This window comes from Belonocnema kinseyi, chromosome 7, assembly GCF_010883055.1.
Source record: "Belonocnema kinseyi isolate 2016_QV_RU_SX_M_011 chromosome 7, B_treatae_v1, whole genome shotgun sequence".
Classification (NCBI taxonomy): Eukaryota; Metazoa; Arthropoda; class Insecta; order Hymenoptera; family Cynipidae; genus Belonocnema; species Belonocnema kinseyi.
The window spans coordinates 94,566,982-94,580,963 of record NC_046663.1 but is presented as its reverse complement, the minus strand read 5'-3'; the positions used below and the strand labels follow the sequence as shown (position 1 = coordinate 94,580,963).

The 13,982-nt window shown below is 31.7% G+C and overlaps 1 protein-coding gene across 1 annotated transcript in view; it reads right to left on the bottom strand.

Moving 5' to 3' along the window:
- Positions 1 to 10,356, bottom strand: part of LOC117176560 — a 10,952-nt gene extending 596 nt beyond the window's left edge. The window contains exons 1-5 of the mRNA XM_033366815.1: positions 9,732 to 10,356; positions 2,774 to 3,407; positions 1,317 to 1,451; positions 205 to 458; positions 4 to 118 (exon numbers count right to left, since the gene is read on the bottom strand). Coding sequence (XP_033222706.1) covers positions 4 to 118; positions 205 to 458; positions 1,317 to 1,451; positions 2,774 to 3,407; positions 9,732 to 10,241 — 1,648 coding nt within the window. The 5' untranslated portion in view covers positions 10,242 to 10,356. The remainder of the gene's footprint in view (positions 1 to 3; positions 119 to 204; positions 459 to 1,316; positions 1,452 to 2,773; positions 3,408 to 9,731) is intronic.
- Between the last annotated feature and the right edge of the window lie 3,626 nt (positions 10,357 to 13,982).

Sequence of the window (13,982 nt, the reverse complement as noted above, 5' to 3'; positions counted from 1 at the left end):
GGCACTTCAAGGAGCGACCCTCGCATGCCAAAGTCACGTCGACGAAGTGCTCTGCATCCAGAAGTGAGGGGAAACTGTTCTGCATGTTGCTGTGATAACTATCCCACCTCAGACAAACCTGAACAATTTTTAATGAATCGAAATTAAATAAGAAGCTTTCTTGAAATCAAAAACCATATAGAAAATTTTAAAGAAGAAAATTACTTCAGTAGCTTGTTGAGGAGCTTGCGGAACTTCTTGCGCACTTTGTCTAAGTGGCATTTGAATAGTGGTCGGTGCAACTTCTTTGACATTCAGTGGTACCGTCTTCAAAATTAATGTCTTTAAGTGTTGTTCGCATTGTTGATTCGAGGACCCTGCTGCTGGTGTGATATTTCTTATCTGTTTAATAAACGTCTGCGCGGAGTTTCTCGGTCTCTGAGCAGTTGAAGTTTTATCTCGCAGTGGCAACTGCGAAACTGAAATTTAATTCCACATTGTTTACAAAAAATATTTTCTCAAGAAAGTGAATCTCATTCAGTTTAGATCAGTTTTACAATATTTTTTAGGTCTAATTTGTCAAATATTAATTTAGTGTATGGTAACTTCGAGGATTACATATAACTTTTGCAATCAGTAAACAATATAAGTCATGGAAATAATTTCGCTATCACCTGCAATCAGAGACATTAAATTAATAATAATTTTTAATTTATCATATTCGAATAAAAAACTTTTAGTGTAGCTATACTCACTTTCCTAAAATTTGAAGAAAAAAAATTCAAGACTAATTCTCAAGCTTTTCTCGCAGTTTTCAAACACTTGTCACTGTTATTAAAATTTTCAAATTCAAGTCTTCAAAATACCATTTTTTCAAACTACTTAAAATACAATAATATTCTAAATTTGAAGTGCGTAAAATTAAAGTTGAACAATTTTTAATTAGAATTTTGATATCATACAATACCCAAGAGGGTATTCAATATTCTATAATTTAAAGTATAATTGCAAATTTTAATAATACTAAATTTTTAATTTCAGCTGTCAAAATTAAACAATTTTTAATTTTTCAACTATTTAAAATTGGAATTGTCTCATTTTTAATAGTCGAATTTGAAATTATCAGTTTTGTAACATTCTTAATTTAAAATTATCTCGAAAATGTCTCAACTATCAAAGCTCTCAATGCGAAATAAAGTGCAGAATCTTGAAAGTTAGTAGGATGCGAAAGAACAGTAATGAAAAAATCATATTTTCTTTCATTTGAAATGAATCTTCAATATTTTAAAATTTGTACCAAGAACTCCCATGCAAGATCAGAGATAAATAAAATTTACCCTGTGGATTTCGCGACATAATTGGTAAAGTTGTTGGTATACCAGTCGCAAGATTTTGTTCATCTAAATCGGCATTGACGTTTACAAATGCAACTGGTTGAGTTTTTGACTTCCTTTCCTTAGCATATTCGTCCACTGCAAATAAAAGTTTAGTTATATAAACATAATACTATCATATTATTTTTCAAATTAAATCTTTTTTTCACAGTTGTAACCCTCGGAGCTCACACTGGGTCAATTAAACCCATCCTAACTATCCATACCCCCCCCCCCCCCCCCCCCCCCCCCCCCCCCCCAGTGACCCAAGTGTGTGTAAAATGTTGATTTTTTTTAATCAGCATTTTTTATTCAAAGTGCATGTTAGGTCAGTCAAAAAAAATATAAATTATTCATTTATGTTGCCACAAATGAATCTTTTTTAGACTTTTGTTCCAAAAATAAACGTTTTTTTTATATTAAAAAAATCGCCGCTGTCCATCTGTATAGTAAAAATAGTAGCTGCAACTCTTACAAATTGCTCAAAATGTGTATTTTTTTCTATAATTTGTTTATAAAAATCACAACATTTTCATGAAATGTATTTACCCGCATAAAAGCCGCACCTTTTACGTTTTCAAGAGCTCTTAAATAGTGGTGCGGATTATCTGCGGGTGCGGCTCATATCGGGTACAAAAGTCTCAAATGAGTAGCTTTGTAGCCGATATAAGCCACACTTTAATTTTCGAGCTCTTGAAAAGTAAAAAAAAAAGGCGAGGCTTATATGCGGGCAAATAAGGTAATAATATAGTGTACTTAAATACCACTGCTAAGACAAACGAAGCAAGTTTAAGAAAAGTGCTTCAAATTCTCAACAATTGTTAAACATGAGCATTTTTTTTATTAAATTTGATTATAATTATGAGAAATGCATTTATTTTTGTTTTTAATATTTGTGTTTTACTTTAAATCGGACTAAAAACGAAAATCACTTCATAAATATAAAAAACAATTCAACAGTCACCTACCACAGTAGGTGTACCATTGTAATACGAATCAATCTAAATTAATTACATGTTATTAAAGCAACCATATATAACATTTTATTCAACTTCATTTTTAAATAAAGTAAAAACAATGTCTTTGAAATCAGCAAAAAAATTCCTTTTCAAAAGGTGTTGTAAAATATTATTTTTACTTTATTCCAACACATCTTGTGCAAGCTCCGATGGTTATAGTGCAATATTTGAACGGTAAAGATTTTTGGGGATGGTCCAAAAACAGTGATTTGTGATACAAGTATGCAAAACAGGTGATTGCGACTACCTGTACATTAAATTAGGAAAATTGAAACTTTCGCACGTCCAATATTTTCTTTAAAGTTATAATTATTCGTTTTATAATCTGTTTAGCGTTGAATTCGAAATTACTGGTATTTAATACTAGATTCTCATTATTAGAATCTTGCATAAATTTCTCACAGTGTGGCGGTGAACTTTCTCCGACCTCGCAAACGGAGGATTTTCCAGTTGTTGGAGTACCAGTCCGAATGGGATTCGCATTTGTTGATCTTGATTCGTTGCGAGAAGTTTCTCGTGAATTTGATGCGTTTAAAACGATCGATTCCGTGATTAGATTACTCACTATTTTCTTATTTTGTAAAGACTCGTCAATGTTGCCTTCGAGAACGGTGGCTGATTTCGACCCACTGTGTTGTTTATCACTGCGTGCCCCAGAATCAATACGTAAATTCGCTGAAGTTCTTCCAAGGCTATGTCCAGTGTAGGACTGAGGATCGGGCAACTGTAGATAGGATGCTATCTGTTTTGGCATAGCACCAAATTTATTAATCCCGATTACTTGCCTGGTGCACCGCCCGTTCTGGTAGTTCAAGAAAAAATGGTGTGAGGCGGTGTCTTTTGGCCGCAAATCGCAGTACTTTTTAACGATAGCGTAGAATTCTCCAACAATGGTGAAGGAACGTACGAGTTTTTTTCTCTTTATTTTTGGAAGTGTGACCAGAAACATTGAATTAAAATCTTTCACATCGTCAACTTTAATACTGTACAGTTCATCTCGCCTGCACGCACCAGTTATTGCAATAATTAAAGCAGTCTGCAAATAATATAGTAAATGTAGTTATATACATAATGTACAAAAAATTACTAATTTCGAAATCTGAATTAGTAAAATTGATGGCTGAATACTTGCTACATCAATTTATTAAAATTAACCAACTGGTAGTAGCCAAGTAATGTTAAATGTTATCTAAATTACAACTAAAAATTAGTTTGTTAAAATTACAAAAAGTTTGAGAAATTTATTAAGAAAAAAATAAAATTTGGTGAGATATTCGATTATTAAAAAAAGAAAGAAAAACTCGCCAAGGTTTCATGTTTTCCTCCTTATAATACATTCTCAAAATTGCGGTAATTTTATTCATCTATAATTTTTGTTTAATTTGGAGAACTTTTAACATTGCCTGGAAAACTTTGATTTCACATACTATATTTTTAGTGACTTCTTTTTTATTAAAAATTATTATCAAGCAAAATACTAGTTTCAAGGTAATGAGAATATTAAATATTAGAAAAAGTATAAGGCATATAATTTGCATTGATATTGTAAATTAAAATATAACTACAGTTTTTCCAATTTACCAGATATTCATATAGCGGAGCTATATTGCAAATTTGGTACAAATCAGTTTCATAGTGTAAGATCCAGGTCATTTGAATTACTAAAAAATCGATTTGTTTTTCAATTCGACTTTGCGAGACATAGACCTGGTTATTCATCTAATGAAGTCACGTTGAAAATTTCACACAAATCGGTTAATAATGTAAATTCCAAGACTAAACCTGCTAAGAAATCGAATTTTGGCCATAAAAAGTGAAATATATCGAGAAATGATTAATGAATGAAAGTTTCTTAAAAAATCAAACTGAAATTCCTCTTACTATACAATGTATCCTAAAGTTTTTAGACAAACTACACATTGTAGGCTATTCGGGTTGACTGAACTGCTAAAAACGATAAATTGTTCAATTTTTCTTGATATGCTATATCTACTTTCTATAAAATGTGCAATGCCTGCAAACAAGTTATTTTTTAATGCTTTTTTAAATCATTCCAAACGGTTTTATGCAACACGATAAAGAACTGTTTTTTTATTTCAAATTTTGTTGCGTAAAAAGTGAAACATCTCAATTAATAATTAATTAATGAAAAATTACTGGAAAATAGCACTGGCGCTTCATCTAATTAATTTATCCGGAAATTTCTACAAAAACTGGTGGGATATTGCAAACTTAGGGTGGTTCTTATTTAAACTTTGCCGATTTTTTAAAGAACTCCCCCGCCCCGTTTTCTTTAAATTTCCTGACTAAAAAATTTCAAATTTGAGTGAAATCGGTTAATATTTAGGGGTTGCGCAAAGAACATAGAAGTTTCCCACTGATTTAACGTGGGGAAAAACAACAAGACGGATGTTTGTAGGTATAGCTAATATTTCAACGCGATATGTTACAAATAATTATATATTTAAGTATATTGCACAGAGTTCACCAGAGAATAAGAATCAATCATGCAGACTTTGAAGGAAAATGACTTTAACCACTCTTATGGGTCCCCAAAGACACTGTGACAAATACATTGTGTGACAAATTTTAATTTTTCGTAAGGGACCGTACTAACATTACGTAACCGATTATTAGCCCTTCCTAGCCCCCCTCCCCCACAATGGAATCGTAAAAAATTTACATATTGTCTAAGCCCCCTTGAGATATTACGTAATTTAAGTACGGCTCCTAATATTGTGGTTTATTAAGGCTTTTTGAAAGTTAAAAAAATTATCATTCAACGATAACTAAATAATACCCAGATATTATTACTGTCGTGTCATTCTGGTAAATTTAAGATATTATTATCTTTATACCATTAACTCATATCCCTTTCGGGGTAAGCGTGGCTCACTCGGTGAGAAATGGAATAAGTTTGGGGGAGGGAGTGAAGATTGTTATATTCATCTATAATCCCCGTGTCGTTTGTAAGGGAGTCCCTGCCTTTTTGGGTTTCGAAAAAAATATATTTTTTTATTACATTTTCTAAAAATTATAATATTTCAAAAGTTATATTCAAAACCATTTTAACTTTTTTGAAAAATTCGTGAAAAATCAATATTTTTACATCTAGTTTTGTTCAATCCCAGGCAAAAACTGTCTACTAATGAATGCCGTTGGATTTTTTTATTTCAGATGAGCCAGACTTGAGCATTTTTACACACCGCAAAACGCTTTTTTTATCACTCGTACATTGGGTATAACGCGCTTATTTATTACTCTTATCACGAAAAAATTACCATAGCTTCTTGAAATACCATAGCTTCTTTAAATCTAAAAGAATAATAGTTAATTTAATAATATTAGTTTATATTTTTCAACCAAAAAATATAAATTTTCGGCATAAAAGGTAATTTTGAAATAGTTGAATTTTGAATTTAAAAAATCAATTTTCTACAACGGAGATCAATTTTCTATCAAAAAATGATATCATAAAAATCTAACATAACAATGATTTCCTATCAAAAAATAAAATATATTAGAAAAAGACGAATTTTCTACAAAACAGTTGCGTTTACAACCCGAAAATATTACTTTTCGTCGAAAAAGTTAGTGTTGAATTAAAAAAATGAATTTTCTACAACGGAGATTATTTTTATATAAAAAAATAACAATTTTCAACCAAAATAGTTACATTTCCAAGAAAGTGTATATATCTTTTTTTCGCGTTCTCTATTAAAACAGCCGATTGATTCGGTCGTTTATATTCTTCGGAGAAAATTGATGATGAGTAACTGGGACTCTGAGGGTGTAGATATTTTTTATTATCAATGAAATGTATCCTGCATATTAAAGTAGATATAGATGGTTCCCTGGGTGACCCATCGGATCTGAAATTTAAAAAATAACTAGCAACTAAATTTTTTTTTAAACATCACAACATAATCTATTAGGTATTGTTAAAGATCCTCAAGGGAGAGTTGAGACAAGGGATGCTCAAAATCTGATTGGCCCCGCTGTATCGGAACTAGTTAAACAATTCTAAGTTTTGATTGAAGTGAGTTGGCGCTATTTTCAAATCACAATTTTATTTGCAAGCCAGTTTACTATAGAATAGAAACAAAACTCATATCACGAACATTATAAATTATTGGGAAGGTTAGATATTAAGCTTAGGGAAAAATAATATTAACTTTGAAACACATATACTTCAAAATTTTCATAAACAAAAGAATTAATAAAAAATAAAACTGTTTAAACTTTTTGCGCCCCATGAAAATATCAAAGTTCCGTTACAGCGGCGACTATTGCAGGGGGGAACGTGTCTCCACTCTCGCTAACGGATCTCTAAGTTTACTTACTTGACTCGTTTGAGAGCTGCGATCCACCTTAACCTCTAGTCTTTCAAGTGCACTTTCCTTAGAAATCTATAAAAATGAGTTCCCGGCGAGTTCAAGCGACTGCTAACACACCCGACTACGCAACACATAGACCCACTTTTTTTGGGGGCCATTTTCAGTTATAATTGTGATTTTTTTTACAAGATTTCTGTATACCAAGTGCCAAACAATAATACCAAGTACATGTATCGAAACTTCATTTTTATAATATCTTTGAAAAAGAATTATTTTTCACCATAAGTGTCTTCGGATATTATTTTGTATGTTTTAAAAGCTGTTCAATTATATAATAAAATCGATCATTTGTTTTGTAGCAAGTTTGGCATTTAATTGAATAGCTTTTGAAAAATAAACCATAATATCCAAATACTTATTATAAAAATTCGTTTTTTTTCCAAGCTATTAAAAAAAGTTTTCACCTTATAACGTTACAAAGGACCGTTCAAGTATGACGTAATGCGTTTTCGTGATACTGTTGCCCCCCCCCCACCTTCGCAAAGCTTTTTCTACAGGAAGTATATGTACAGAGGAACCCCCCCCCCCAGCCTAGACGCGTTACGTAATACAGTGAAACTCTTCTATAGCGTCAATTTTGGGCCTACCGGTGAGTGGAAACTAACTCATTATAGGTTGCTCCGCTTTTGTTTGTTCAATCACCAGAACTTTTGTTTTATTTACGTTAATTTCGAGGCCCATGTTCATAATGCTTGCATTCAGTTAGCTCAACATTCTTTGCAAGTCTTCGACTGACTCTGTCATAGAAAATACTTATCACCTGCGAACGCTAACCCACGCACCCTCACTGTCCCGAGATCCACATCTTCTTCGTTAAAGAGGGTCATTCTTAGACACTTGTCATGAATATAATAAATAGTCATGAGGAAACAACGCATCCTTGCCTAACACCTTGCATAATATCGAAACTGTCACTCAGTTTCCCATTTACGCTTATACTCGCTTGTCTGCCTGCATATATTGTTTTTATTGCTTGTAGGAGCCATCCGCTGACTCCGGCTTTATTAAAAGCACTCGCATTTGCCTGGACGTGTGGCCAGAGGAGAGAAAAGCTGCAGTAAACTACCTCCTAAATTCATTCGATTTTTCGACAATCGAGTTTAAAGGCAGACATTCTACCCTACCCACCGAATCCACAAAATCATCTGAACTCTTCTCAAGTCGAGATTCACAGCGAAATGGACGTACTAATTTGTTTTCTAAGAATACTAATAAACCTTTAAATAATTTGATTTAGCTTGAAGATTTTATTTTTGCGAAAAATGGAATTGTTTAATCTTAATTTAGTTTCAACATTTACGAGTATTCTTAGAAAACAAATTAGTATTAACCCTACAACGATCCACCGGGGTAGTGCACTACCCCATTCAAAGTTCAAGGTACGCTTCTGACTAAGGACATGTGCAGTTTGGTCCGGGACCCTAACCATAATTCACTTCAACTACTCAGCAATCGACCTCAGTCAATGTGCGAGATCATCTGTGTTTTGTGTGAGTTCTGTGCGGACGTGAATATTGTTTGGGGTAGCGCATTATCCCATTGGAATGGTTCAAGTTCGAGAATTGTCTCAGTCATTTATCGGACAAATGGCAAAAATCTTAAATAATACTAGCAAAATTGATTATTAAAATTCAGATTTATTGTAAATAATCCAAAATGTTTATTTAGGAGCAATTAGAGCACTGGGTGGCCCTGTGCTCTAATTGCTCCGCTGTAGAATGAATAGCCATATTGTTAGTATTATTTCCTCATTTTTGAGTATTTATAAACATTTTGGATTATTTATAATAAATCTGAATTTGAATAATCAATTTTACTAGTATTTTTAAAGATTTTTTCCATTTGTCCGATTCCTCTCATTTCCTTTACTTCTTATGTTTAAATATTTCTGTTTTTTTTTAAGAAAAAGCAAAAGTGGCTTATATGCCCTTAACGTGTGCCTATTCTTCTGAAATTAGTTTTTTCTTTTTAAAGCGGTCATATTGCTGAGAAACAACGTTATTTTTTTATGAAAAACGTCAATTTTGTGGAATTTTTAGGTCTTTTTTTCATGTTTAACCAATTATTTAACATTTATCAAATAATTAGCAGAATATTATTATTACCATTGTTTTCTATACTAAAACACGAAAAAAATGCCCTACCTTAAAATTATTATACTGCAAATAGAAAAAATTGTGCCACGCTACAAGTTTGGGGTAGCGTACAACCCCGATGGACGGTTAGATGATGAGCCAGCTATGTGGATCGTTCTCGGGTAATTTAAATAATTGTAAAATTATTTAACAGATGACTGGATATTTTTAAATTACCGATTATTAATTATACATGAAAAAAATTTTCAAAACGTTAATGAACAATATTACGTAAAATTCAAATTTGTCACTTATAGGGTTTATCTTTGGGGACCCATATAACATTATCGCGTTTAAATATTAGATTTACAAAAAGTGGAATTTCTCCCATGTTAAATCAATGGGAAACTTTTGTCTACGGGACATTCATAAATATTAACATATTTCGTTCAAATTTTTGAGTATTCGAGAAAAACTGAGAGATAAGAGCAAAGAGATTCAAAAACTAAAAAAAAGGCCACTCTATTGTAAGCTACAGATTGAATAAACTGCTAAAAATGTAGATTACGGGTATAGGGGCGAAAACGTAAGATTGCAAATGAACGTGAAGTTGGCTGCACGAGGCCGCGATCCCAGCGATCGAGTGCAAGGATCCAACACCAATGTGCAAGTGCAGAAGTTATTTCTTGGCAATTTTTTTATTGATTCTGAAAGGTTTGAGGCAAATCGGTCAAGAATTAGCTGAGAAATATAAAACATGTAAGATATATTAAGTAATATTTGATTTAATTAGTTTGTATACAAAAACTGAATTTTCCCATTAGTTATTTTTAACTGATTCAAATAAATTTGTGTAAACATAAGTGATTATATTTACAGCATAATTACCTTTGTTGCCAAATATTGATGGTCCGGAGCTTCGTGGAGGAATTTCTCAATGTCATTTGAGGATAGGATTTTTGATTGTTTACTCTTGAATCCAGTGGCTTGTCTTTTTAAAAAAGCTGTTAACTTCGTATACTTTTCAATTTTGATATTATTCTGACTATTCAATGTGGTTTTTAACATCGAGTAATGAGACCAAAGAGTTGATGGTTTCATTACTTTTGCAAGATCATGGAAATAAGTCATTAAAACATTTTCAGACACTGATTTTATGTTCTTTACTTTAGTCCACTGCATAAATCGGTCGTACGTGGCATAGTATTTCATTTTCGATCTTTTAGGCAATGCATGTTTCCAAATACTAGCAGCGGCTTCGTCTGGTGGATCAAAAGGTTCATCACTAGTGTGACCGGCCTCTTTATTATCTGCTTCTTTTTCGTTTTCTCCCTTCATGCACACACTATTCTCGTCTGCCTCCTGCTTGATATCGGCGGACGCTTCATTCAAGTCCATGATCTTTTCAGAAGAAAGTTTTCACTTGGATTGTATCTGTATCTTGAACAGGACAAGAAACCTATTACTTTGTTATTGCGGAAATCGGAACTGACGCTGCTGGCTGCGCTACTTCGTGATCGCACGGACGCACGGCGCGGTGGACGCAGGGATGTGCTCGACACGTAACTGGAGGTTTTTGGCGTAAAATATCTACGTGAAATATTCCACGTAGAAAACAGGTAAAATACCTAGTAAATTACATGCCAAGATGACGGATCTGTAGAACTGTGCATAACCTTACTTTTTTGAATTTCTGGTACCGGCATTTGCAAGAGTTTTTTTTTCAATGTCAATACTGTTCAGTAAGAAAAAATATCAACTAAAGCAAACTAAAGCAAAAAAAAAACTCTCCAGGCTTCCATACATTCCATGGTATGAACTTAATTTTTAACGTCTACAAATGAATAAAAATAATTAAAATCAACAAAATGTAGCGAAATGTTTATTTTACAACAGAATATTAAAGAGTGTTGCTTATGAGAGCCTTCTGGGACACAGGTATGTAAATAATGGTAAAATATTGTTATTTTTCTTTATTTAAATATTTTTAATTGATATACGTATTTTAATATAATTTTTTAGGAATGCCGGTGAATTATTTAAACCTAAAAAACATCCGTAATTTGTTGTTATTTTTAACATTTATATATATTTTTATTATGATGATTATTATTAAATATTAATAAATTTAATATTTAATACATCTTCTATTGATCGAAAATCAATATTTTTTAAATATTGAATTTGAAAATTTAAATATCCAAAAAATATTGATATTTGACCAGTAGACAAAAAACACTTAACATCAATTTATTCAAAGCATTTATCTGATCGACAACCATAATAGCAACAAATTATTATTTAATAGCTGAAAAGATGTTCAGATGTTTTTATATTCAATTTTGGACAAATTTAAACCTAATAAAATACCAAATTTATTATAATAAACGCATGCATACCTATACGATTTTTAAAATTTATTTCAACGAATGTTTGCAAAAGGCACCAAGTTCCAGGGTTCCAGAGCTTATATGTTTTTCGAGGGAAATGGGAACAACACAACGTAAAATCCCATTTACGCATAATTTACGTCCTATAAGAAACTAGGGGCGTAAAATGCCTGATAATTTAACGTGAAAAACTACGTTAATTATCTAGGGTATTTTACTTACCCATCACTGGGCGAACAACGTAAATTTTTACGTAATCGCCAAAGTGCGCATGCGCCAAACATTCCCGCAATCAAGGAATGAGTCATTTTGCGTAGTTGTAATTTTGCGCATCATTTAAAATTTATATGCAGGGCCGACGATAGGTCCTTAACCTCGAGAGGGACTCATAGGCGAATCCATGGTAGATTTTCGGAAGACCATCCACGATTTGGGGGTTTGGGGTTAATGCAAAGATATTATAAACGTAGATGCGGTACGGGGCGTCAGAGTGGGGAATTATATATATAGGACATTACATTTTCTGTCCTATCGAGGTCCGAGGTGCTACCCTCACCGTACTACGAAGTCAAATTCTTGTTTTCTCATACTTCGTCATGGACATAGGAAACAAGGGACTAGGCATGCCATTGCGGGGGTGATTCAATGAGCGGGGAGGTCCGCCACCTTTTGATGTCCCGCGACAAACATGGCAGCGCTCACATGTTTATACTTTCATGCACAGTTTGTCGGTAAAAATGCTCGTGCGCATAATCAAATGGAACATCGTAAGATGGCGACTCTCCCAACTAATGAAATTCTCCCCCCTCCCGTGGATTCAATCCCGCTCCGAACTTAGGATAGCACGCCTAGTCCCGTGTTTCCAATGTCCATGTTCTTCGTGAAATATGACGGTAAAGCAGTAGAAAGATTTTTTGAGGTTAGAAAAGTTGGACATGAATGCATATCACTGCATTTTTTCATATCTGAAGCCCGATCCAGGTTTTCGGTACAGTCTTTTTTTTTTTTAATAAAAAAAAAAAATTCTTGAAAAATCATATTTTTAATGTTAAAAAAACTATTATAGAAATAAATTTCGAGATCAACAAGTGCTGAAAAATTTTTCTTTGACAAAATATTTTTTTTCATTGAAATGATCAAATATTTATACCAAAGAAACAACTTTTTTAATGTTGGAAGTGTTTAAACATTATTGTTTAAATTTAAAATTAAGATAATTAAAACAAAATATATTTCTGGATAAGATATTTTGGTTGAAAATGTATATAGTATTTTTTAAATCACAAAAGTTCTTCCGAAAAATCGAAATGTTGATTAAAAACCACGTGTTTTTTATATTAATTTGCTGGTAAAATTTTTGTATAATTTTAATTTTAAATTGAAACAAATAATTTTTAACACTTTAAATATTAAACAAAAATATATTTGATACAAATATTTTATAATCGTATTTTTAATAAATAATTAATATTGATTAAGAAACACTTTTATTTGGGGCGTTTTATTATTTGGGAAGTTTCAAATTCGTTAATAGTATAAACTGTTCAGGAATTTTATTAGTTTTGCAGTTTTATTATTCGGGACAGAGAGTTTTACCGAGTCGAAAATTATATTTTTCGGGATATTTCAGCCGCCCCCATAGAATTAGAGAAAATTTGCTCTAATTATAATTTCGGCGCTCGATCTTGTTGATTTTTTCCTACAGTATTAATAAAAAAAAAAATTTATATGGAAATTTTTGATATTAAAAGGTTAAAGATAATCTCAATTAAAAATTTAAAAATTCGCTGTACATCCAATTTTTATTCTTGGGTCTTGACGATTTTTTCTAATCCATTTCAGTCACTGGTAAACGGGGGTGATTTTCTCTTAGAAAATAAATCATTAAAATTTGAAAAAATTGGGTAGGCTTTTTGACATCTAGGTATGTAAAAAAGGTAAACTTCCGAAAATTTTAAAACTAATTTAAGAACTATTTATACTCTTTTAAGATGCCAATGCAATTTATACAACACTAATTGAAAAATTTGCAAATTTTTAGGTCTTCAGTTTAAGAACTTGAATTTTAACTTTAAATGTGCTTCATTTTCAGAATACAGACTTGTTGTTTGAATTTTCAGAATTTTCGTAATTAGTTATAGGTTAGGTATAAAATAACATTATGGGATTCGAAATTGTTACAACGCGAAAAAGTTTAAATTTAACATTTAAAAATGCGAAAATACAGATACCGACGTAAAAACCTGTTTTCTGACTCAAGGAGCCTCAAAACGTCGAACAGGATTTTACAAAAATGTTAGGAAAAATGGCAATCAGTCTGAAAGACATTTAAAAGTTCCGAAATTCTTTCTAATAATTTAAAAAGATTTGAAATAATTTAAAAGAGAATTGATACTTTTTATGATTCTAAAATGCTTTGAAATGTTGACTTTGTATTTTGAAAAATTACATAATTTTAAGAGGATGTATAAAAATATGACACCGCTGAAAAAAATCCCGAAAAGGATGAACGAAAAATCCCAAAAAATGAAATCTCCGACACCTGAATAATAATTTTATAAAAATTGTATTAAAAAATACATTAAAAAACACGTGCGCCTTGAAAGAAAAAAATGCTCTGTCTAAATTTTCTTCATACCTACATGAGAACATTTTTGAAGCAAACTTTGCAGGATTCAATTGGACAACGATTTATATCAAAATTTATTTTTATTATTTTTTTTATTAATAAAAAATTCGATTTTTCAGA